This window comes from Osmerus eperlanus, chromosome 24 (assembly GCF_963692335.1).
Source record: "Osmerus eperlanus chromosome 24, fOsmEpe2.1, whole genome shotgun sequence".
Classification (NCBI taxonomy): Eukaryota; Metazoa; Chordata; class Actinopteri; order Osmeriformes; family Osmeridae; genus Osmerus; species Osmerus eperlanus.
In genome coordinates, this window is record NC_085041.1 from 2,566,519 (window position 1) to 2,592,329 (window position 25,811).

Here is a 25,811-nt window from a genome sequence, read left to right on the forward strand (position 1 = left end):
GAGGGAGGGAGGGAAGGAGGGAGGGAGGGAGGGAAGGAGGGAGGGAGGGAGGGAGGGAGGGAAGGAGAGGGAGGCAGGGAGCTTCTGTCAGTGGTGAAGAAAAGCTTTCACTGGGTCCCTGAGCACATATGCACTAGACACAGATTCACTGTGGAGTGATTGAGTCAGCCCCACGCGCGCGCACACACACACGCGCACACACACACACACACACACACACACACACACACACACACACACACACACACACACACACACAGACAGACAGAGCCAGGTTGTCTCTGCGGCTCCATGAATAAATGCATTTCATTGGTGAGAAGGGCACTGGCAGTTCCTCCTCTCAGACAGACAGTCTGACAGAAGCAGGTGAAGCCCACTGAGGGGTCATCTGATGAACTCACCCCGTCGTGAACCAGCGCTTTCCATGTGTGCTCCAGTTTCTTTATAAGGCTGTGGGCCAAAAACAGAAGCAAGAGTGAAACAACGCAAAAAAAAAAAGATTCAGTTAGAGCCAAACATAAACACAAGCATAACCCAATCAACCCCCCCCCCCGGCTCTGTTTAGCTCCCACTCGCTTCCCCAAACAGCGACTAAACTTATCAAAACAAACATTGGCTAAACAAACACACACGCATACAGCCCACGGCAACAAAGACAGATTCCTGGAGTGTGTGTTTAGCCAGATACATGGTTCCAACCCAGAGAGGGGTCGTCGGCAGTCCAGCGTGGCGTATTTGTAACCCAGAGAGTCTGGAGTGATTACCGATATGACTGCAGGATGTCGATCAGACCGATGTACAGGAGCAAGCGCTCGCCTTTCAGATTGACTGCTGGGATACCTCCCATCCTGCAGGGGGCACACACACAGGATAGATGTATGCGTAAATTTAGCGATTTCTAGTTCCAGGATTTCAGCCAAGCATCCGCGGCAAAAGAATATATATATATATATATAGATAGTTGAGAGAAGATTCAAATATGACTATCCCATCCAATCTCACACACACACACAGCGCTGTACTCACGTGTCGTCAGTGTCGATGGACTCCCCGTAGGCGGCGCCCCCCTGGATGGACTCCATGGCGGTGGAGTAGAGGGCCTTCTGGGCCACGGGCCTCTTCTCGTCGCTGCTGCCCTGCGAGCCCTCCAGCTGCTGCTCCCGCTCCGCCTGGTCCAGGTTGTGCACCCCCAGGAGCAGGCTGTAGTCCATGATCTTGAAGCTCTCCAGCACCTGGACACACACACACAGACACACAGACACACACACAGACACACAGACACACAGACACACACACACACAGACACACACACACACACAGACACACACACACAGACACACAGACACACACAGACGCACGGGAAGAAATGCTGACCTTTGAGCGACTTTCATTTCTGGACGTACGATTTCTAAATCTCCATCCACCTTCAGGATGTCTTTTTCCTCTTGACTCATTAATCCCTCCCTCCCTCCCCTCCCTCCCCTCCCTCCCTTTCCCTCCCTCCCTCCCTCCCTCCCTCTCCCTCCCTCCCTTCTCCCCCACCCACCCACCCTCCCTCCCCCTCCCTCCCTCCATTCCCCCCCTCCCCTCCCCTCTCCCTCCCCCCTCACCAGACAGTCTCTCTGCAGGGTCTTGACCAGGGCGCTGTGGGTGTCCTGGTCCAGGAGCAGACCCTCAGGCATGTCCTGCATGAAGTCCAGGTCCTTGAAGGTGGGCCGGGCCTTCTCACGCTCCTTCTTGGAGGCGCGGCGCTTGTAGGTGGAGCCCTTCAGGTCGTACTTGAGGTGCATGCGGACCACCCTGGGGAGGACGTTGTTCATCACCACCATCCGGATGTTCTTCCCTCCAGACTGGACGCAGTACAGGCCGAAGAACTTGGGAAGCAGGGTGCGAGGGTTCTGGTTCAAGTTCTGGGAGGGAGAGAGAGAGGCAGGGAGTGAGAGAGAGAGGGAGTGAGAGAGAGAGGCAGGGAGTGAGAGAGAGAGGGAGTGAGAGAGAGAGGGAGTGAGAGAGAGAGGGAGTGAGAGAGAGAGGCAGGGAGTGAGAGAGAGAGGGAGTGAGAGAGAGAGGCAGGGAGTGAGAGAGAGGCAGGGAGTGAGAAAGAGAGAGGCAGGGAGTGAGAAAGAGAGAGGCAGGGAGTGAGAGAGACATTAGAAAGAGAGGCAGGAGGCAGATATCTACACTCACAAGTTGCCCTCAAGTCTAATTGAATCTAGTCAAATAAGCTGCTTATCAACAATCTGTTCTCTCCTAAATAATTAAGCAGTCCACACAGGCACAGTAGTTAAGACAACACACACACACAGTCCCCAACAGTGACCATGGCTACCTGAAACCCATTGGTGTAATGAGAGACGACCCGGCTCCTGATCCAATCAGAAACAGCCAGGCACATTTCAGAGCCAATCACAGAGATGTGAGATGTTGGAGCCAGGGGCCTTGGGCCCGAGGCCAGGAGTAATGACCTTCAGAGGACAGACTAGGGATGGAGAGAGAGGGGTGGAGAGAGAGAGGTGGAGAGAGAGTGGTGGAGAGAGAGAGTGGTGGAGAGAGAGAGTGGTGGAGTGAGAGTGGTGGAGAGAGAGAGAGGAGATAGATGGAGGGAGACTGTTCCCCCCACAGCTCCCAGTCACACATGACCCCCAGAGTACAGAGACACAGCAGCAACACATCAACAGCAGAGACACATGTGTGAGAGGGAGAGAGAGAGAGTGAGAGAGAGAGGGAGGGAAAGAGGGAGAGAGGGAGAGAGAGAGAGAGGGAGAGAGGGAGAGAGAGAGAGAGGGAGAGAGAAAGGGAGAGAGAATGTAGAGAGAAAGAGGGAGAGGAGAGAGAAATACGACTGTGAGAGAACAGGGTACAATAAAAGCCGTGGGTAAAGAGAGCGTGACGGAGAACGGTGTGAGCGATGGAAAACCGGAGGGTGTGATTGTGTGGACGGAGGTATGGAAACCTGTGAAAAGGGCAGGCAGTGGAAACTGCAGCCAGAGGTGACAGGGAGGTGTTACATCACTGTGTTTTATATGCAGCTTCACTGACTTCCAGCCTGCCTCTGTGTCTGATCCAGCCCGTCTGCCCTGAGCTGATATACATGTTTGTTTGCGTGCCTGCCTGTGTCGTGCGCCTGAATCCCTCCAGCTTCATTAGCCCACACAGAGACAGCCATTCGTGTCAGGAAACTGCTGCGCCGTGGAGCCGCAATGGAGGAAAGGTCAGAGTGAACGCGCGGCCCCCCGAGTACAGGAGGTAAACACATTCCTGCTGGGTCTCGTAGCTCCACAACCTGCTGCTACACGGACACACACCTGCCACGCTAAGCAGGGTAGGACGGCCTATCCCAGCCTAGAACAACAGGCTAGGCCAGCCTCAATAGGACGAGTGTGAATGACTGAAGCGTTGCGAGGGAGGTGTGTCTGAGTGACAAAAGCTCACCATGTAGTATCCAGGCAACAGCTTCTGAAGAAACTCCGCCTCCTTGTGCATGACGGTCTTGATGATGAACTCATCGTCCTTCGTCAGGTAGAACACCGAGCCACTGGCCCCGGGATTGGACAGCTCGATCAGGGCCTCGTTACATAGGGAATACTAGAGAAAACACACACACATACACACAGGTTAATTGTTTTCAAAGAGATGTGCCAGTTTACAAATAGCATAACCACTAATCCCTCAACCTTACTGGGTGTTCCCTGAGGTGTTCTACGTGGTCTCTCTCTCTCTCCCCCCTCTCTCTCAATCAATCAATACCGGCGCTGGCCTAACACCACTCCGGAGCAGCATGGAAGAGATGCATTATGATCATGGTGGCCGGATAGGGCCGGGCCAGAATAGAAACAACAGCCTGTTGACACACACACACACACACACTGCGGACGACAGGATGAAGCATCGCCCCATCACACAGCACGGGGAGAGGAGGGTGAGGAGGAGGGGAGTGAGGGAGAAACAGGGGGAGTGGAGGGAGAAAGAAATAGATAGAAATAAAGTGAGAGACAGAGAGATGGAGGGAGGGAAAGAAAGATATACATAGAAAAGTAAAGTGGGGGAAAAAAATGGAGAGAGAACCATTAGCCTCAGGATCCCCATGATGAATCACTGAGGAAGGAACGCTCCACGCACACCCAGGGAACGCTAAACACACACACCCAGGGAAAGCTAAACACACACACACACTCACACTCAGGGAAAGCTAAACACACACACACACACACACACTCAGGGAAAGCTAAACACACACACACACTCACACTCAGGGAAAGCTAAACACACACACACACACCCAGGGAAAGCTAAACACACACACCCAGGGAAAGCTAAACACACACACACACACTCAGGGAAAGCTAAACACACACACACACACACACTCAGGGAAAGCTACACACACACACACACACACACACACACACACACACACACACTCAGGGCAAGCTACACACACACACACACACTCAGGGCAAGCTACACACACACACACACACAGGGCAACCTACAAACACACTACAGCCTCTACATTAACACACACACACACATTACACCTTGTACACTCCAGAGCTTAAAATAAGGCCTGTAATATGCATTAGTCTGCTGCTTCAGGGGTTGCTATGGCAGCTAATCTGAGGTAGAGCTCATCGCTCCTATCTGCAGGCTGGGTCTGGACCCAAACACTGTCTGGCCTTGTAATCCAGACAGGGGGGCCAGGTCAACCCTGGAGAGCAGGCCGGCTCTCTACTAGTCTGGGCTGAAGACCTGAAGAGACAACAGGGCCTCTCCCAGACCAGACCAATCAATCAAGGAGCAGAAGCCTAACTCTGGCGGTTAGTATCCCGGCTAACGGACATCATGAATCGGTAATGAGATGTCTGCTTGTGTGTAGTTATGCTGAGTTGTGGATAAATCTGGCTAAGGGACAGAATCACCTAGAGGGAAAGACACAGACACACACACACACACACACAAGGCCAAGTACAGACAGAATGTGACAGAGGCCAGGCAGGGTCCCACTGTGTACATCACACACGTGTTATACCAGAGTCAGTCATGCATGGTCACACACACAGTGACAGCATTATTATGTCATTGGGGAACAAAAAAATAATAAATATTCATACAAATGGAACCGTAGTTTGAGAGTTTGTGTGTGTGTGTGAGAGTGTGTGTGTGAGTGCGAAGCTGTGAGTCATGTAGCCCCCCAATGCTGGCAGGCTGATAGGGAGTGACAGGTTCTCTCTAACCTCCTCCCCGCCCCCTCCCTCTAACTCCCCCTCCCTCCTGACCCCTCCCTTCTGCCACCTCCCCTCCTGCCCCCTGCCCCCTGCCTCCTGCCCCCTGCCCCCTGCCTCTACTCCTAACCAGGCCTCGCGACTAACTTTTTTCTGAAAAATGTTTTGGAAAAAAGTTTCTAAAGGTTGAAAACAAGTTCTTGATTTTTGTTTTTACAAAAACTCTCTCTCAGGGTAGCACAGTGTACATAAGTCACATGACATGGGAGGTAGTTATGAAGCAACTCCTCTTACAAGGTAGTCGTCGGGTCGGATCCCAAACAGCTCTCTGAAGTAGCGGAAGGCGACGGGGGCGTACGTCTTGAAACGGAAGTCAGGGAAGTGGTGTGCTGGGGTCAGGTTACTGCCTTCACTGCAGGGAGCACACACACACACACACACACACACACACACGGGAAGGTCAATACTGTTAAAGCTGTCCGTCCGACGATGTCACAGGTGTGTTGTGATGGCCCACCTGGGGAAGAAGATACTCTCCACCACGTAGAAGTCCTGCATGAGCACGTCCCTCTCAGGCTTGGAGCTCAGGTTCCCCACCGTGTAGCCGATGCCCAGCTGGATGGCACCTTTCAGGGCAGAGGAGGTGGTCTGGAGGGGGTGGTGGTGGGAGTTAGAAAGTGACATTTGACTGCTACAAACAAACCTAAATCTTCAGTATCACATGAGACCAAGACCACTCTTCTCTCCCTAGTGTGGTCAGTGAGAAGGAGCAGAGCCGAGCCCCAGGAAGGGCTGCTGGAGGCTTGGAGGTGGGATACCCACCTTACATTTACATTTAGTCATTTAGCAGACGCTCTTATCCAGAGCGACTTACAGTAAGTACAGGGACATTCCCCCGAGGCAAGTAGGGTGAAGTGCCTTGCCCAACGACACAACGTCAGTTGGCATGACCGGGAATCGAACTAGCAACCTTCGGATTACTAGCCCGATTCCCTGACCGCTCAGCCACCTGACTCCCTATACCTTCTTGTAGGTGGTCTCCCCCGACGCGTCCACTCCTCTGTGGCCGATCTTCTTCCCCTGGCCGGGCAGGCCGGAGGAAGAGGGCATCTGCAGGGCCGAGGGAGAGGGAGGAGAGAAGAGAGAGAGGGACAAGAGAAAGGGGAGGTTGGTTAAAGCCAGGCACAGCTGATAGCCAGCTGTGGTGAGGGCTAGCCAACACCGCCGTTGTTTGTTTGTTTTGTTTGTTTGTTGTCAGCAGGCCGTGTAAAACAAGTTCAAAGGGAAGCGCTCGTTTCATGCCTGCTTTGATTGAGGCCTCTCATTCCCTGTCAGATATGGGGCTCATCCAACAGGTGCTGTTTTACACCGTGAGCAACATTAACAAGCGTGGTTCGGGGTAGAAGGAAAAGGAGGGGTGGAGGGATTTACCTCTGTGATGAAGGCCTTTCTAGCAGCAGCATCTGAGAGAGAGAGAGAGAGAGAGAGAGAGAGAGAGAGAGTCAGTCCTGTGAGCTCCGGAACATTGTTTTGCCAGCAGCAGAGCAGAATCCCAGAGGCCGCCGTACAGAACAGCACATCAGCACGGTGTTATGCAACAGCAGGACCAGAGGGTTTCAAGGCAGCTGGCCAGCAGAATCAGCACTCCCTCCCCACATGTGGCGCTGGCCTCTCTACTCCAGCACAGCAACACCCCATCCAGTCATGTGATCACCCCACGGCCCAAGTCTCCCCATGTACACGAGGACGGAGAGAGAGCCGTGTTACGACACACCGCATCATCCTCCTCCTTTCACCGGGTCATGTGACCTCCAGTCTGGCGAACAGACGCACCCAGCGCAGGAAGCAAGGGGCCCTCATTCAGCCCTGCTGGGCTCGGCGCTGCCTGAAATAGAATCATAATTGTGGCCACTTACTCCACTCTTGTGTAGTGATGAAGAGATGAGGGGGTGGAGGGTGTGAGAGCGTAAGAGAGAGGGAGAGACGCGGAGGGAGACAGAGAGAGACAGAGAGATGTGGAGAGAGAGAGAGAGACAGAGAGAGGGAAAGACACAGAGACAGAGAGATGTGGAGAGAGAGAGAGACGCGGAGGGAGAGAGAGACAGAGACAGAGAGAGACAGAGATGTGGAGAGAGAGAGAGCAAGAGAGAGATAGTGGGAAAGAGAGACCCAATGAAAGAGAGAGCGAGACAGAGAGAGAGAGCACAACAGAATGGGGTTATTGATCCACTCCAGAAGCCTGATTTGATGTGTCTGGAGTAAACCGAGACATCTCCTACTACGGCTCAATCAATACAAGTTACAAAGGCATGTCAAGACTAGGTGTACATATGTAGTGACTTTAATTAAATGAAACGCTCTGTCTCTCTACTCCTTGACAAGCCTGGATTTGATGACATAAAGATGTGGGAGGTTTGTAGTGTTTCTCTGTAGAGTTACAGCATGCTTGTGTCAGCTTGGGTCGTCTGCCTGCCTGCCTCTCTCTCCCCCTCCAGCCTCTCTATCTGCCTCTCCCTCCAGCCTCTCTATCTGCCTCACATCCTCACCCTCTCGTGGCACCATGTGACTGAGCCGGAGAAAAACCGTTTGCCACCCCGACTCCAGCTTTCACCTTGATCTCTCCCTCCTTCCTTCTCATCCCTTCCTCTCTCTCCATCCTCCCTCCCTCTGTCCTTTCCCGTCACACACAAACTCACTGAGGGGATGAGAGAGTCCAAACGTGCCAATGCAATCCCCGGCACTGCAGGCTAGATAATACTGAAGCGCCCACCAGCAGGCCAGCCGGCCAGCCAGCCGGCCAGCCGGCCAGCCAGCCAGCCAGCCAGCCAGCCAGCTTCCTGGCTCAGGGAGCATGTTGACAGTGCAGATGAAGATTCCGGCTGGTACTGCTTCCTGCTTCGCTCACAAGCTGGTGTTTCCATGTGTCTGACTGCAAACGTTTCCCTTACACAGCCCTGTGTGTGTGTGCATGAGTCTGTGTGTGTGCGTGAGTGTGTGTGTGTGTGTGTGTGCAGTGTTTCTACTTTCCTTTAGCATTGTTCATCAGCCCGGCAGTATAAAGGTCTGAACTGTCGTGACTGTGCTGCACGCTCCAAATCGTCTCCCTCCTCTCATCCTTTCACGTGTGGGCATTACAAGGTTTTCTTTGAGAGCACGGATCCAGACTTGCGTCACAGTTGCATTCAATAACGTATTGAAACCCAAGGCAGATGGAACCTGTCAATCACAGCCCTGCTGCTCCTGATTGGCTGGGGTCGTTTATCACAGCCAATAACATCACACCGGGGTGCACTATATCAACAAGCCTGTAATAAAAGCGGCTAATGGCTATTACCCAGATGCTTTTATCCAAAGAATCGGTTTGGATTGCAGTACACCGCACAGGACTGCATTAAACTCATCATCATAAATACTGGCCACCTGTACAGGCCAGCCTGGGATACCTGGTATTTGTAGTTTTATTGCTTCAGACTGAGATTCTTAGCACAGGACTCCTCCGTAAACAGAGACATTATCCATCTCCCCCCCTCTCTGTCCATCTGTCCTACTCCTGTACCGACGGGTCTGTTGACAATATCTGAATGGATCTGGCTGAACAATGACCTGATGGTATGATAGTGCCAGTATTGTGTTCCCTTGTCAGGAACAGCTGTTCTGCTCTGACCCAGGCAGCCTGCTCCACGCTAACACTGTGGTTGTTTTCTACTGAACTCTGCTTTACTCTACTAAAGTGATGTGGTTGTACTCTACTGAACTCTACTGTGGTGCTGCTGAGTAGCTGTTCTCTTCTTCAGGTCGTCCATCTTCCATGCAAACATCATACAGTACAAACACATACACACACACACACACACAGCCTCGCTCTCCTCATTCCCTCGTTTCCATGGCATCACGATTGAGGTCAACTAGCTTTTTTCTGCAGTTCTGCACGTGCGCACGGAATCAACAGACACATGCTGCCTGCCACGCTCTCTCCCTCCCTCTCTTTATCTCTCACTCCCTCTCTCTTTATCTCTCACTCCCTCTCTCTTTATCTCTCACTCCCTCTCTCTTTATCTCTCCCTCCCTCTCTTTATCTCTCACTCCCTCTCTCTTTATCTCTCCCTCCCTCTCTTTATCTCTCACTCCCTCTCTCTTTATCTCTCACTCCCTCTCTCTTTATCTCTCACTCTCTCTCTCTTTATCTCTCACTCCCTCTCTCTTTATCTCTCACTCCCTCTCTCTTTATCTCTCACTCTCTCTCTCTCTTTATCTCTCACTCCCTCTCTTTATCTCTCACTCCCTCTCTTTATCTCTCACTCCCTCTCTCTTTATCTCTCACTCTCTCTCTCTTTATCTCTCACTCCCTCTCTCTTTATCTCTCACTCTCTCTCTGTCACTCTTTTTCTATTTCTCTCCTTTTTCTCTCTCTCTCTTTCACTTGGCAGTAAATAGATCGTCACATAAGCAACCAGCAACAATAAATGGCGGTTTACAAATCAGACAAAACAAAATAACAACAACAGTCCCCTCCGGTTTGAAAATGAAATCAGTCGTGGAGTAAAACAACAAAAATTGCCAATTTCACGGTACACCATGGGGCTGGCAGTGGAGAGACTGGGCCACCAACCCACCACACATCATGGACAAAATATCAATCAGGTTTTATTATACTTCCATTAACAACAATGCAGGCTAGCCTCCTGTTTCACACTATGGGGCGGCCTGACTCGGCCCTCTGACAGGAGGGAACATCATAGAAAACAGGCGCCGGATTCAACAACAGCAGCTCTCATGCAGAAAGATGTGGACTGGGTTACCGTTAGCAGACTAAAAATAGCTAAGCCTTAACCGCGGCTTAATGAATGGGAATGACATACTAATGCTAACATGAGCTTTTACTGTCAGAGGTAATTACATTTCACATTATTGTGAATTACAATTTAGATTTTTCAGTTTTATTTTGCCCAATTAGAACTACTTGCCCCCTGGCCTGCTTCCAATTAGGCAGAAATAGATGGACCAGCAGTAAAGACGTACTTGAGACGGAACAGTTCAGGATCCATACCTAGGGTGGGTGTAAGGCAGAGTTTCTGGGTACATGTACAGCTTGTGTCTCTGTAAGGTCAAGAGGTCATGCAGCGAGGCCCCCTCTGAGCAGAATATAGCATGCAGTCCAGACAGTGGGGAGACAGTGAGGAAAATCATGTACAAATAAGGCTTATGTGATTAACGACCACTTCACCTGCTGAACGTTCTAGGGTGTCAATACATTGACCACTGAAGACCCGTTAAGGAAGCAATTCTGTGCATTCTATATCTGTACTGTCCAACTCATGTATTTAAGCACGACTAAGAGACAGAGTTCTCACTCATGCCATCAGCTCGTCTTTAACTGATTGGTTTATTAGTCGAGCGGCCCGGATCAAACAAAGTCAACTCCTTTCCTTTGTCGTGACTCCTTCCGGCCTGCCTTCTCCAGAATTTACATCTTATCAGTGGGTGTGACTGGAGTAACAGGCTATTGGGTACCAGGTACAGGAGACACAGGAAGGGCCAGCATGTAGGCCGGGGGGACATGGCTACCCATAATGCACCTGGATCGTGCTTACTCATAATGCACCTGGGCGGTCTGCCTATGAACTGACTGACGACGAGCCTAGGTTGTGCATCTGCCTGCCAAGCACAGGCAGACAAATTTGCTCAGTTTTTCCAGCTCTGCCACCAACTGCCAGTTCCTCTCCTCTGCTCACCCGGGACCAGAGACTGAACTTCACTGATGCTAAGCTGTTAAAAGGCGGTTTAACGTGTTCCTCTCAATAACAGGACGTGGCAGAATGATAGCTTTACTCACAGACACACACACACACAAAATCTGACACGTAGGTCTAAGGTGCAGCAAGAGAAGATGCCTGTACATTGCAACACATTAACCACCACAGCTTCATTCTGGCTGTAAATAACAACTATTCCTACACAGAGAGGCTGGCTTCTAGTCTAGCCTGGTCTTGTCAACATGAGCATAGCTGTCTGTGTTGTCAACAACAGTGCATACCAGTCAATTCCAGTGTGTGTGTGTGTGCGCCTGGAGGAAAGCTTTTCACGATCCTCCAGTAGTTGAGTTAGATCTAACTCCATTTTGTTCCGTAGCAGACTTCCTGAAAAGCTTCCGTTAGCTCAGCTGGCAGTACCATCCCACTGAGACGTGTGTGCGCGCTGGAGTGTGTGTGTGTGTGTGTACGCGAGAGTGTGTACTGTAAGCAGTTGTGCATTTAAGCAGTGCAGTGACTTTATGTAGCCATTCCCCTGCGTGCACATAGTTCCGATTTTGTGAACTGTAGACCCAAACAATGCGGGAGCAGTTCAGATGATCCTGTGTCTGTGTTGCTGTGTCTGTAAGCATTACTGACCTGAGCACACACAGGTAACCTGAATGAGTCATCTTCATCTCCAGGAAATCTGTTTTTCCTCAGGTAGATTAGATCACGCTGTCCGAGGGTCTGTTAAATATTAATTATGATCGTCTAGAGAACACAGAATGCCAGCCGGTCGACTAGCCTAGCAGACAGCCAGCGAACCAGACAGACAGACAGACAGACAGCACAACAGACACATTTGCCCAGTCATGAGATGAGTAGTAGTACTCTAGCTAGCATAATCCCAATCTAGCCTGCCTGGGATTAAGGGCAGGGCGATGAACTCTTGTCAGGACAGGTGGAGGTTTGTTCAAATGATGTGTTCATAATGAGGTCTGCCACTGCTAGCTCAGGCTATGTTGTTGCAACACTGGGCCTGCTTTAGGATCAACGATGATTTCACTGTCAACTGGCTGAAAGAACCAGGTTTAGACCTAATACTGCTCAAAAGATATGCTGTGTTCACACCAAACGCAAAGCGAATTATTCGCGCGAATGAAGCGAGATTGCACTTCGTGTTCATTTGTGTTTATTCGCGCGAATCGCTAGGAGCCAAGCCACACGTTTTTTATTCTTCGTCAACCATGTCCGAAATGAATAGAGCTACTGTAAACGAATACGAAGTAGTGTCGTATAGCAGAGGGTGCCCACAAACAGATACTATACTCTTGCCCTCCGTTTCTCCTAAAACGTCAGTGATATCTCAACATTGATTGATTTCGCTTGAGTTGAAAATGGTCTACTCAAGTGAAAGACGCGATAGCGCGCATTCACTTTACATGTCATCTCGCCGCGCGAAAAATTCGCTTTGCATTCGGTGTGAACACAGCATAACAGCCTTGCAAATGGAAGGTAAACTAACTGGAACAGGCTTGAAGGTTGCAACAGATTCACAAGAACTCAGACAACAGACACAAATCCACACACACACGCACAATTGACGCAGGCTCATCACCGCAGGTTTCAGTAATGCCGTTGTGACATTGTGATGAATCTCTGGCCCACAGTAAAGAACGGAGGGACAGCCATGGACAATGTGCCATAACTGAGATGGCCCAATATTTGACTCTGTCACAACACAGAGACACTGAGCACAATCCCACACAGCAGGGAAATCCAACACCGTTTTGGAAATGTAACCACAGCATGCCTATTTCTATTGACAAAAGGTGAGCACTAGGGCATCAAATCTAATTTGTCGGTTACTAATGTTTACAAGCTTGGATAACAAGCCAGGCTCTAGGTGTGTAACAATAGTTCCAACATGCTTTTTATACACCTCTGGGTCCTCTAAAAGCCTCCCTGAAAAGGAGGCCTCATAAACAGTATACTTGTGTGTGTGTGTGTGTGTGTGTGAGAGAGCATCCTCTTGTCCCCCATACCCCAGGCAGAGCTAAAAACAGCACAGCTCTACAGGCCCAGTGTAGACAATAGGGGAGGATGGGCAAAGGGTTACACACACATCCAAACTCAGTGTTTTTTCATCTCAGGGGCTTCAGATTAAGATAGGGCGGTCGTCCTTCACTGATCCTTAAAGACTGGAGTGGAGGGGGGGGGACAGGGGGGACAAAGAGAGAGAGGGAGGGGGGGACAGAGAGAGAGAGGGTAGAGAGAAAGAAAGGACAGAGAGAAAGCAATAAAGCGGGAGTTGGAGAAGGAGAGAGACAGAGAGGAGGTCATTTTAAGGGAATGACATGCCACAACAGCCTCATATCAATAATCCTAAAGTGTGTCTGTCATTCAGGGCCAGTTTCAGCACCCGATAGTGACATCAGTGAGATGAAGCAGGCCAGCCAGGCTGTTCGTTGAATGAATTTGCTCGCAGCTCAACACTATCAAAGATGCATAAGCCCTCCAGCATTTCTCTCTACTTAGCTAGCAACGCCTGCCTGCGCTCAGGCAGGCAGGGAAACAGAGCGTGGAGGCTGTTGCACGGAGCGTGACAAATAATTGATTGGTTTAAACTTTCCCATCGGTCTCCTCACGTAGCTCGCTGGAGCAGGTGAACAGCGTTGCCTCCAGAGCCTCACTTTAGGGACACCAACCGAGGGGTTAAAGATCGTTCTCCATCTCTACACCCGGGGAACAGAGGCGAGGCGGGAGTCATTTCATGCTCCTGCTCGATTTTTAAACGGTTTGGTTTGTTATCAACGTCAGAGATGTCGTTATGCCACTGCATACTTATGAATAATTTTGACTGATATTTTTTTACAAATAGAATAGAAGTATGCAGTGGCATAACGACATCTCTGAGGTTGATAACAAACCAAACCGTTTAAAAATCGGTTGAAAATTGAGCAAGTTATGGTCATTTAAAAAGTACATGTAGCACCAACACAATGTTATGGGTGAGCGAGTTGACTGTAGCAAGATGGCCGCCATGTGCGGACGTTCGACTCCGTTGTCCGGCAACGCGGACGAGACATCTACCCTTTATATATATCTATGGTTAAGACTGCTGGTCCGATGATGCAGCACGCAGGCCATTGTGAATGCGTCAGCAGATCTGACAGCTCGAGCCTGCAGCACAGAGGGGACAGAGAGATAAGGAGAGAACGAGCGACTGAGCTTGGGGAATCACTCACAGGGGAGAGAGAGGAAAATAAAATATTGACACTCAGGTAGGGCAAGACAGCAGAGAGAAGAAGAGAGGGTTTAGATTAATTCCGGGAGGCTGACATTGGCCTGTTCATTGATCTCAAAGGGAGAAATGATAGTGTCAATGAGTGTGACTCCCGGATGAGACAGACAGACTAGGGAGACGGCTCTTTAATGAGACATGGTGACTCCCACATCATTCTCTGTCCAACGGGGATGGGAAAATGATTTGTTTCCAAACCAATGACCTAACACTAAACAATACGGTCGAACGCAACTGACCCTGGCATTTGCATTGAACTGTTATCTACATACAAGCACAGAAGTTGGATGTATAACAGACACTTATTCCTCTAGGGCCTGGGGGCCTCCATCAATGAGAAATGGTAGCCTAGTAACTGTGGCTAGCTAGCTAAATCAAGACTATCTAGCCAGATTTTAGACAGTTTATATCATGACTTTAATATAACTAACCATTGGCCTACTGTTGTCCCCCAGGATAGACCTGTGGTAGTTTTCGCCTAAATCAGATGGTCTCTGGGGCTTGAAGCTGCTAGCCTAGCCTACCAAGTTACTAGCCTAGCCTACCAAGCTGCTAGCCTAGCCTACCAAGCTGCTAGCCTAGCCTACCAAGCCACTCCACCCTTACTTATTACAGCTTGAACTCGCGCAGCACCAGAGGAGGAAGCAGCCACCGCAACGACACAGGCTTTGCAGGTGATGGCTCAGTATGAGTGGGTTTCGCACGCTGCTAAATATAGACACCCGTGATCGGAGGCGGAGGAGCACAGTGCATGCCCCGTGTCAAGTAAAAGTTCGATGAATACGGAGAGAAACCTTGACAGAATGCACCCCTCGCCCCACCCACCAACACACGCAACATTCTACAATTATTTTACAAACAAAAATTCGTGTTTAAACAAAGACGTCTCTCTCTCTTTCGTTCAACATTTGACAACAAAAGCTGCCAGTCACACGTGGCCTGTGCATTCAACAATGCACTTTTTCTTATATCCAAGAGACAACAGTGTACAGTGAGGGACAGTCCTCGAATACGCATGAAACAATAAGAATTGTGATGCGGAAAAGTGTTAACGGCACAAAATAACCCTATCCCAAAACGAAAGTGTTGAGTGAGCTGTTTGAACATCCCGAGGGAGATTCCTGATGATAGATGTCAGAGATAGCATGAGAAACTTAGCCTGACAGGTCTTAACAGGTACGACAGTCAGACAGAGAGAATAAGTCCAGTACAACAATCCTGCAGACAGGTGTCACTTCTCTCTTTAACTTCCTCACAGGCTACTCTCCTCCTTGAAAGCCAAGCTGATGTTAACGTCATCTATTCTGTACTGCCTTGTACAAATGATCAACACAGTCATTTTGCCAGCATGTAGCAAAATAACAACTCTCTCTCCGCTCTATAGAGCAAGGTAATATTCATATTGCATGTTATTGTCAAGGTAGAACGAGCAAGCACATACTTATTAAATTTGCATGGTGGGTGCTGACATGCTTGAGGGCTCGTGCTTGGGTGGAGAAAGACAGAGAGAAAGAGAGGGAGAGAAAGAGAGAGTGTCGGTCAAGTTTCTGCTACCGATTCATGGGTTCTCTGTCATCCAGCCTGGCCTCTCCTGTCAAAGAGAGTGCTATTCCCATGATGGACACTATAAACCGTCCCAGCCTTCAAACACCACGGACTGGCTAATATGGCATGACTGGCAGTTGGCTCAACACCAACCAACCCATCCACTTCCCAAACCAAACACATTCGATCAGAAATCAGAAATAAATGTTGATAGGAAGGAAACATAAATATATTTTCGACTGACTAAGAGTGGACTCCACCGATAGCGGTGAGGGAATCGGGCTAGTAATCCGAAGGTTGCCAGTTCGATTCCCGGTCATGCCAACTGACGTTGTGTCCTTGGGCAAGGCACTTCACCCTACTTGCCTCGGGGGAATGTCCCTGTACTTACTGTAAGTCGCTCTGGATAAGAGCGTCTGCTAAATGACTAAATGTAAAATGTAATGTGTACTAATTCAAGTAACTAGGAGTTGATGTAAAAGACGACCGCACGAAAAATACCACATCCTATTTAGAGAAGGCCACCTGTCAATCCTACCTACCAAAACCTCAACCATTAAATTATGAAATGGATGAATGGATATTGATGTTATGCTATATCTAGGCAGAACACCCTGGGTGTGGCAGACATATTTTAAGTTTATTTCCCTTTCGTTTTCTTTCTTTTCTTAATCAACCTCAGTAATCTTCAAACTGAGGTAAATAGCCAGCATTCTGTTGTGTTAGTGTAGTCTTTGAAATAGTAGCCCTACAGCGGTGCACTGGGTGTAGCAGTTACAGATGGATACATTCATTACAGCTACTGTGGACTAAAGAACACACAGTACAGTAGATAGGCAGCAGCAGTTGCAGGCTAGTTAGCCTAGCCGACTGTATGTAATATTGCTTAACATTCCAGCCTTGTTAATGACACCATCTTCAGCACGATGCTAACCTAACTCAAAAGTATATAATCTAAATTAGATAGTCATTGTTAGCACACACAGTAGCATTTTCTAGCTAGCCAGGTTAGCATGCCAGCTACAGTTCCGTCCTTACTTGACAGTCACGAGCTAGCTAGCGCAGAGAATGGATAAACCTGAAATGTGTCATTAATATGGTGCTAGAGTATATCGATCTAGCCTCTTATTTGGAACATTGCATTCGTAAATCAACATTAATATAGATACCCATATCGCCGGCATCCATTCCATAGCTAACTCCAACGACAGTGTCTGTGTCATCAGATGCTGTGGCTCCGGACAACGGACTCCCATCCCTGGCCTCGGACAGCCCAAACGCTCCTTCAGCTCCTTCCATTCAGACTCCCGGAGAAAGGGCGAGCCCTCCGAATGAAAGAACCACAGCAGTGCGTTTGAAAAATGAACGTTTTGTTTAACGGTCTAAGGGTTCAAAGTTATGAAGAGTAAATTGATATGGATATCCGTTACAGTCCTCTCATTCGCGCGTTTGTTATCGGCACGGCAGCAGGACTTCTCCTCACGGCTCAATTCACTAGCTGTGTGAACAGTTACAGCTTTCACGCTTGCCGTTGTTATGCATTCAAGCTCCCTCCGTCTGGTTCAAGAGGTACTGCAGACGGCTGGCGGTTGCAAACTGATTGGATAGCATGTTTTATAATATTTTACTCAGGCAAACAGATTTGTTTTATAAATGTAACATCCATGCTTCTTTCAAATTTACAAATAATTTAAGGTGGCATTGGCCATTGTACTGCCTATTTAAATCGTTTATTATATTACATTACATTGGATATTACCCCTGGCAGTGATAGCAGACAGCCAGGCCTTCAAAGTGTATGAAAGCACAATATCTTATTATAACCTCTTTGCACAATATGACCTGATGTAAGCTTTCCTCAGCCAAAGTCACTGACCAGACATAACATAAGCTAGGGTATCATGTGAGATAGTGTATGTACCTTGAATTATTCAACGATACATTTTTAAACCTATGAAGCCAATTTATGACGTTGGAAACATATTTACTTAACAAATTACCCTGCTTGGTACACAAAGCCCATTTGAAGGGACTCAACAGATATACTGCATGTACTTTTACTCAAACAACCAATAGAGGGCAGTGCAGCCAAGATTTTTCTCAACCTTGCATACAAATTCAGTTTTCGGCACCAGACATTCATGTAGGTTCTTTTGATAGAATCCCTGTAATTTGATATTAGGAAACTTCAATTACCCTGTCATCGCATGCTGTAACAAACACTCTTGCACACAATCCATCCATCTAAAAAGTTAATGTTTATTGAAAGTAAATTCCTTTATAGAACAGATCATACCTCACACTTGGCAAATAGTTTGAAACAGCTCAACAGTACAAGTAGTTTGGATGCGGTTTAGACATAGTTTAGATGCAGTTTTGACATTCTGTGGTGGTGGTGATTGGGGTTGGAGGGGCATTGAGTTCAAGGGGGCTTTCCAGCAAACTGATCTGGTATAGGGTGGGTGTTTTCCCAGGAAGGGTTGCACGCCGTTTTTCATCAGGTCTGTCCTATCCGTCAAACGGGTTTGCAGACAGACCGTCACTGGTCTGGGAAGTGGACCCACCCACACCTCTTTGTCCGCCAGAGAGAGGGAACATTTAGTAATTTAGCAGACGCTCTTATCCAGAGCGACTTATAGTAAGTACAGGGACATTCTCCCGAGGCAAGTAGGGTGAAGTGCCTTGCCCAAGGACACAACGTCATTTGGCATGGCCGGGAATCGAACTGGCAACCTTCAGATTAGTAGCCCGATTCCCTAACCGCTCAGCCACCTGACTCCCAGGGAAGATGAGGGAGGGGAGGCAGAAGTGGAGGATCAGTAGACAATGCATCAGTGACTCAGGAAAAGATTACAGGTAGTTTGGAAGATCTTTCTCCACCACCTGCAATCATAAGAAGAAAGAATTTCTGCACATACATCTCTCAGTCATTCAGTATCTTGAGTCCAATCTGTGGTTCTGGGTTTATTGGAGGCTGTTGCTATCTATGACCTTTATATGAACTTCTCCACCACTTTCACAAGTCCCCCCCCCTATACTCAGCAGTCCTCTCATGTGCCCTAAGCAATTTACGGTAATCATTCCTGTCGGCTTCACTGACTGTGAGGAGATAAGACAGCTTCCAGCAAGTCTCAGAGGGATCAATAGTGCTGCCTTTTAGGAACCAAATGCCAGAACGGCAGAGTGGCTCATCAATCTGTGGCCTAGCTTGCAGTTGGTTACAGTTCAGTAGAGCCTCACCTGGATGTCAGAGAGCCAATCATATTCCTATCAGTGACAGTGTGTGTGTACGGGTCATGCTTACGCTAGGATCACTCATCGGAGAATATCTCTTCACGACCTGCCCCTCTTTGTTGATAAGGAACTACAAAGGCAGAGAGAAGGGTCAGAGAAGAGACCACATACCAGTCATTGCATGATGCTTCATTGATTTACCATACTGAGAAAATTTGAAAATATCAGACTTTATCATGTCCTCTGAGTCTGTGTGGAGGTGAGAACACAAACCTTGGTGAAATTCCACTTGATGGAACTAAAAAAGGAAGAAAATGAAATGAAAGATGATTAGAATCTAGAGGATTTAAAACCCCAAACGACTCCTAAAACTGTTGTTGAACTCTAGTTTTAGCAATCCCACCCAGCTTGCACCGGCTACTCACTTTCCCATGAAGCCTTTTCCGTTCGGCTGATCCTTCAGCCACTTCCACAAGGGGTGGGCGCTGTCCCCGTTCACCTCAATCTTACTGAACATGTCAAACTCAGCGTTGTAGGACTTGGCAAACTCCTTGATCTGAGCCTCTGTCCCCGGTTCCTTCAGTAACAAACAGGAGATATTAGCTGCATGTCAGCTCTGTTACTGGGAGTCAGGTGGCTGAGCGGTTAGAGAATTGGGCTAGTAATCAGAAGGTCGCTGGTTCAATTCCCGCTGGTTCTATTCCCGGCCGTGCCAAATGACGTTGTGTCCTTGGGCAAGGCACTTCACCCTACTTGCCTCGGGGGTCCCTGTATTTACTGTACATGTCCCTGTATTTACTGTAAGTCGCTCTGGATAAGAGCGTCTGCTAAATGACTAAATGTTATTATACAGTATATCAACGTTACGCACGCCTACAGTTTCTCAAGCTAACCTTGAGATTCCGTTACCCTCTTCTCAACGGCGTCTCATTCTCGACTTGAAAGTGAGGCAATTATTATCCAGAGTTTTACAACCAAACAGATAACCAGCCTTCAAAGTCTCTCAAAAATGTGCATTGTCCTAGCATGTAAATCTCTGCGTGTGTACTGTAGGTGAGTCCCTGAGCTCGGTCGCCCGGTGTGGGGATGTCAGAGGGAAAGTTGACCTACCTGACTGGCGAACTGGTTTGAGGGGAAGGCCAGGATACGTAAACCTTTCTCAGCGTACTTAGCGTGCATCTCCGCAAACTGAGAGTAGTTTACTGGGGTTTTACCTCATTTAGAGGCAACGTTTGTGATGATGACGACGTTACCCCTGCACAACCACGAACACACACAAGGTGAAAAAACAAGACACGACTATACAGTATGTTGCAGGTCTGTGGTGAGGCCAATGGCAACATAAAAATAGAAATGTCACAGTCTTTTCATATCTAGCAAACTCACCTGTATTTTTCGAGGGACACCTCATTGCCATCGATATCCTTGGCAGAGAATTCATAGATAGATGTGGCAGTCTGCCAGCTCTCTGTCGGTAAAGACTGAGAGAAAAAGAGAACATATTTAAGGGAATAGGTTACGACTACAAGTAAGGATAGGTTTCCAGGATGACCTAATGTGACTAATATTCAGCATTCTCAGTTGCCCCCGGTTGACAAAAAACTGCTTTCCACACGCAAATGGCTCTTCTTGTTCAAGGCAAATCGCTGAAGGAAAATAACTGTCTGTACGTTCCACATGACAACTCAAAAGCTCCCAGAAACATAACTGCTTCAAGTTAAGGTTTTTCAAAGAACCCAAAATAAGTACAAATAAAATATAAGTAGCCAACACAAACAAATGACAATCTGTGCTGTCAAAGCAGTTTAAGACACATTTGAAGACCCCTCTCTGTCGTTCTTACCATAGTCTGCAGTAGGAGAGAGAGGAGGACAGAGGACCCTAAAAGACCCATAACTGCCTCTTAGGAACGTCCACTAAATACAGTTGGCTGTACCACCCTGCACCTGACACTGAGAGACCGTGAGCTGTGGTGCACCTTTTGTATGACGCACTGCAGATCATTGACAGAGAAGACATTAACTATTTTTCTGCTGACTTCTGGCACACAGAGAAATCTTATCACACAGCTGAGTAGCCAGGGGTAAAGGTAATCTCTTACTCAATCTAGGCAGAACTGATTAGAAGAATTAAGGACTTGTGCTGATGTGGCAGTTGGAACAACTGATGTTACAACACAGTGCAAATGAACGTAAAGGTCCTAAAAAAAACATACTGTGTCTGCAATTGACAACCATAACAAAGTAGCTTCATCAAATCATTCTGATAACCTATCTATTCTGATTTAAAAAAGCAACTAAAATGTAACATCATGACACCAGAACAACACCAGTCCATTCACATGACCCTTAACAAAGGCCAACACAGATATACCCTAATCAGCGTACACCCCTAGAGAACAGTCTGCTGCCAGTCACGATCTCTGTTAGGCCAGGAGATTAAATACACCACCATTAATACTGTAGGTTTGTTTTCCAGTTTAAACTCTGTATCATCAATTGCACATTAAGTAAAACTTGAAAACATTTGGTGAAATTATACATGTATGTGGATATGGTATTTACAAGTAGCAGCATAAATTGACCTTCATTAGATTTACATAGTCGTGCCAAAGTCTTACTAACGAGCTGCATGGGTCTGCTTTAGGAGAGATTATTTCAACATTTCTTGTGAAAGGAATTGCTGTACCCTTTACCACGTATAAACTGTTTTTGTAGAAGGATGAATAAATACCACATTCTTATGAGTTCATGCTGACTCCCACATAGCCTACAGTACCAGAGTATCCTAACAGAGTTCACAGAATGACGAAGCAGTTTCCTTTCTACTGTCAGAATCGCCTGCTGGTACTAATAGATAGAGGTGAACATGCAACAACAGAATTGTATGACTGACAAAACCATGCAGCATAGGGCACATCTGGTCATCAACACAAGGCCATGCCATTTTAGATGGTATTATCACATCGGACACATCCGGCCAGCACACAAAAACAAACTCCAGTCTAGAATGTTCTCTATAAACACATCGGTGATAATTCAAATGATCAGTAGTTAAACTAACTAGAGCTTAAATACGTTTCTGTAAATCGTCCGTATGTCCAAATAATAATAACAGATACAGTGCCTATAGCCAGTATTTTTGATTACCGTGGCCGTTAAAAAATACACTACCATCGCCAGTAGGATTCCACTGCTCGCCAATCCCGCAGCTATCAAAACACAATGAAGTTGCCTCATTTTGTTAAAACGAGGGCAAATATAACGTTTACACCGCCCAATCCACATGAATTGGTTGTGAAACGCAGGAGCAGGGGTCGAAGGGGCGTGTCATGTAGAATAATCTGTTTTCCGTGTTTAAATGCCTTTAGTCACTACTGCTTTCACACACAAAAATGTGTATAGGGATTTTAATATGTATTGGGATTTAGATGTACATCTCAGTGCGTTAGTATAGGCCTTGTTTTTTGTTGTTAATTGTTTTACATTAAAACAAACTAACATCAGACCACGCACTGTAGTTCAGAGGCTCACAGAAACATTTATTTCTATTTCATTCACATTGATCTGAATGGTTGATACATATCTAAATAACAACAATAGCTTTGGTTGGTTTTAATACAAAAAGTAAAAAAAGACACCTGGAAGCAAGCGCTCCTAAGTGACGTCATCAATGTGCGTCGAATAACAATTCAACGTGAGGCTGAGCATCTGAAGTTAGCATCTTGAATCATTCAACCTATTTATTGTCTATAGGTTCTTTGTTAAACATAATATTAAGCTATGGATGACGAAGAGGAAACATATAGGTTATGGAAAATTAGAAAAACTATCATGCAGGTGGGTTATATTACCTATATTTTGTAAACATCCGTTCATAGTATTCTTCATACTATCTCGGTGTCGCTAGCTTATCGATCTTTAGGTCTTATTACATTGAATTAGCTCGCATTAGTTAACTATTATTTTATAAATTGTTGTTACAGTCCAATAGAAGTGATACATCGACTAAGACATTGCTGTAAATGTGACAAGCTAAATGTAGGTAGCTCATCATCGAACATTCGAGAAATCTCCAGCAGGAAGTTATCTTAGACTCTTTCTGTGCGCTTCTTGACAAATCTTTGCCTGTTCAACAGTTGTGTCATGACCGAGGTTACCTGGTGACCCAGGATGAGTTGGACCAGACCTTGGATGAGTTCAAGAGCCAGTTCGGGGACAAGCCGAGTGAGGGTCGCCCTAGACGGACGGATCTCACCGTGCTCGTGGCACACAACGACGACCCCACAGACCAGATGTTTGTTTTCTTTCCCGGTAAGCTGATGAACGATCTCACCAAATGACGCTACTAACAATATCCAAAATAAAGCCGTTATTAAACACTTCCTGACTATGACATTCAGACCCGAACCTGTTCAAGGTGTCACACATTAATAAAATAACCCCCCGTCCCCTCAGAGGAGCCCAAGGTTGGAATCAAGACCATTAAGATGTACTGTCAGAGGATGCAGGAAGAAAACATTACACGTGCCATCATTGTAGTCCAGATGGGAATGACACCATCAGCTAAGCAGGTACGTGAATAATCAAAACACTTGGTCCAAATCTTGTTGACTAACCTACCATAGGGGTTGTCATCATTAAAAGCAATCTGCTGCCGTTGCAGTGCCAAAACAACAAAAGATTTTTTTGCAGCAATAGTGGATCGTGACTTATAAAGGATTAATTCATTTCTGGGTTTATTTCAGTCTCTAGTTGACATGGCCCCCAAATACATCTTGGAACAGTTTCTACAACAGGAGCTCCTTATCAACATCACAGAGCACGAGGTAGGGCTCATAAACACATTCTGATCTTTGTCTCTTCTCGCAAAACGCTGATATAAGCGGTCTGTGTCACAGTCAGTCTTGATGAGTTATTGTAATCTTGTGATTTTTCTTTTCCACAGCTGGTTCCTGAACACATTGTCATGACAAAAGAGGAACTGTCTGAACTTCTGACAAGATAGTATCCTTCCACTCCATTCCTCGCTGATGTCGAACAGTTAATCATACATGTACCATGAACATCTACTGCAATGCCCGGTTCCACATCCAGTCAAATGATTAGTTTACTTCTTAAACCATACTGAGATCTATGATTTTTTTATGTACAGTATCACACAGCATGTACATTTACATTTTATGAAAAGCGACTTCCAAGAGAGAGCTTTACAAAAAGTCAATGATCATAAACAACAAGACCCCAAAACATTGTGGGTAGTCAAAACATGAAGCATACATTGTGAAAAGCATATAAGTGCTAATGGGAGGAACCAGAAGAGCATGTAGTTAAACAAATTACAGTTAAACAACATGAACCTCGAAAGTGCTAGAGTGTACCTGGAGGAAAGCAACAATAATATAATTCACAGCGAGTACAAATAGTTAAATCCGCTACAACTAACCAACAAGTGTCATTGTGATCCCGGGGAAATAAACGTAACATCTGATCCAACAAATCGTTCCTAAGTACCGTTGTACTCCCATGTAGGTTGATGAGAAGTGTTAACCCTTGTGTTATCTTCGGGTCATTCTGACCCATCAGTCATTGTGACCCACCGTCGTATTGCGACAAATTTACCTCATACAAAAACAAAGTGAAGCATTTTCTTTTAACTGTCGGGCTGTCTCAGACCCCCCACATTGGAATGGTTAAAAGAAAATTATTTTTATTTGTTTTTGTATTGGGTAAAATTGGGTAAACACAACAATGGTTCGTTATGAACCTTTGGGTCATGTGACCCGAAGGCAGCACGAGGGTTAAAGTGCTACTGCCTGTTGGTTGTCCTTCACTTGTGTTCCTGCAGCAAGCTGAAGGAGAGCCAACTGCCCAGGATCCAGGCAGGCGACCCCGTGGCTCGTTACTTCGGCCTCAAAAGAGGCCAGGTACTGGACACATTTCCTCTGTTTAAATGCAACTTCTCCCTTTTGTTTCTACATTTACATTGTTATTTAGCAGACGCTCTTATCCAGAGCGACTTACAGTAAGTACAGGGACATTCTCCCCCCCCCCCTCCCCCCATGTTTAAACAAACCAGTAGCTAAATTGGATTGGTTGGTAGAGAGCTTGGCCAATGAAATCAATATGTGGAGACCCAATCAAAAGCTCTCTCTGCTGACAGATATACACATTCTGTCTATAAACACAGATGGGATATTTAAGGTTGTTTTCCATTGCTGTGGCAGGTTGTAAAGATTATCAGGCCCAGTGAAACGGCAGGACGTTACATCACCTACAGATTGGTCCAGTGACTGCTACTGGCAGGACTACGGATGCCAAGGTAGGACAAACTAAAACAGTTGAGATGTTATTTTTTTCTAACTGCAACACCTCACATCACAAGTATATTAACATTCTGTGATAGTTTCCGTCTACGTTTCGTTCCATTTGACTAACTCTGTTGCTAAGGTACAATGGCAACTCGTGTGCTGCACTGTCCCCCCAGGTATGGCGCGACACCTTTCAGAGGGCATGGAGGAATCAGTGAAACCTGTGTGTCATTGGATGATTGGCTGTTTTCCATCTCCAGTTTAATCCTGCTTTAGTTACTTTTCTTTGTGAAATTTTGTAATTTTGTGTAATAAACTGACAGAAAAATGTTTACTTTGTTTAGTTAATTTTTGTTAAGCAGCAAGAGGCTTCTCACATCTGTAGTGAAACCAATTTGACAGCATGAAAGATAACCTAGCCACTGAAGGGAAGTAAACATGTACATACCAATACCTGATTGCAG

General features: G+C 47.0%; 3 protein-coding genes across 6 annotated transcripts in view; 1 reads left to right on the forward strand and 2 right to left on the reverse strand.

Annotated features, from left to right (window-relative positions):
* pip5k1ca (phosphatidylinositol-4-phosphate 5-kinase, type I, gamma a) overlaps window positions 1-17,317 on the reverse strand; it is a 20,194-nt gene extending 2,877 nt beyond the window's left edge. The window contains 10 exon segments of the mRNA XM_062450099.1: window positions 402-450; window positions 765-848; window positions 1,027-1,232; window positions 1,611-1,910; window positions 3,433-3,585; window positions 5,517-5,634; window positions 5,740-5,870; window positions 6,246-6,332; window positions 6,654-6,685; window positions 16,973-17,317. Coding sequence (XP_062306083.1) covers window positions 402-450; window positions 765-848; window positions 1,027-1,232; window positions 1,611-1,910; window positions 3,433-3,585; window positions 5,517-5,634; window positions 5,740-5,870; window positions 6,246-6,332; window positions 6,654-6,685; window positions 16,973-17,102 — 1,290 coding nt within the window. The 5' untranslated portion in view covers window positions 17,103-17,317.
* A 725-nt stretch (window positions 17,318-18,042) lies between these two features.
* On the reverse strand, window positions 18,043-22,363 carry gpx4a (glutathione peroxidase 4a). Of its 3 annotated transcripts, none has more exons than XM_062450269.1 (7): window positions 22,211-22,363; window positions 20,424-20,518; window positions 20,148-20,292; window positions 19,463-19,614; window positions 19,311-19,335; window positions 19,108-19,167; window positions 18,043-18,686 (listed from the first exon to the last, which is right to left on the reverse strand). In XM_062450269.1, exons 1-7 carry the CDS (start codon window positions 22,322-22,324, stop codon window positions 18,654-18,656), a joined length of 624 nt encoding a protein of 207 aa, XP_062306253.1. In that variant the 5' UTR covers window positions 22,325-22,363; the 3' UTR covers window positions 18,043-18,653. The 3 variants fall into 3 exon arrangements, with proteins under 3 accessions (XP_062306253.1, XP_062306252.1, XP_062306254.1); XM_062450268.1 differs by having other exon boundaries at window positions 22,187-22,353; XM_062450270.1 differs by lacking the exon at window positions 22,211-22,363 and adding an exon at window positions 20,881-21,022.
* Window positions 22,364-22,705: 342 nt separating this feature from the next.
* polr2eb (RNA polymerase II, I and III subunit E, b) lies at window positions 22,706-25,681 on the forward strand. 2 transcript variants are annotated; one of them, XM_062450274.1, is made up of 8 exons: window positions 22,706-22,876; window positions 23,176-23,350; window positions 23,495-23,610; window positions 23,785-23,865; window positions 23,985-24,043; window positions 24,885-24,963; window positions 25,264-25,358; window positions 25,487-25,681. In XM_062450274.1, the coding sequence occupies exons 1-7, from the start codon at window positions 22,820-22,822 to the stop codon at window positions 25,327-25,329; spliced, it is 633 nt and encodes a 210-aa protein (XP_062306258.1). In that variant the 5' UTR covers window positions 22,706-22,819; the 3' UTR covers window positions 25,330-25,358; window positions 25,487-25,681. The 2 variants fall into 2 exon arrangements, with proteins under 2 accessions (XP_062306258.1, XP_062306257.1); XM_062450273.1 differs by having other exon boundaries at window positions 25,524-25,681.
* Window positions 25,682-25,811: the final 130 nt, after the last annotated feature.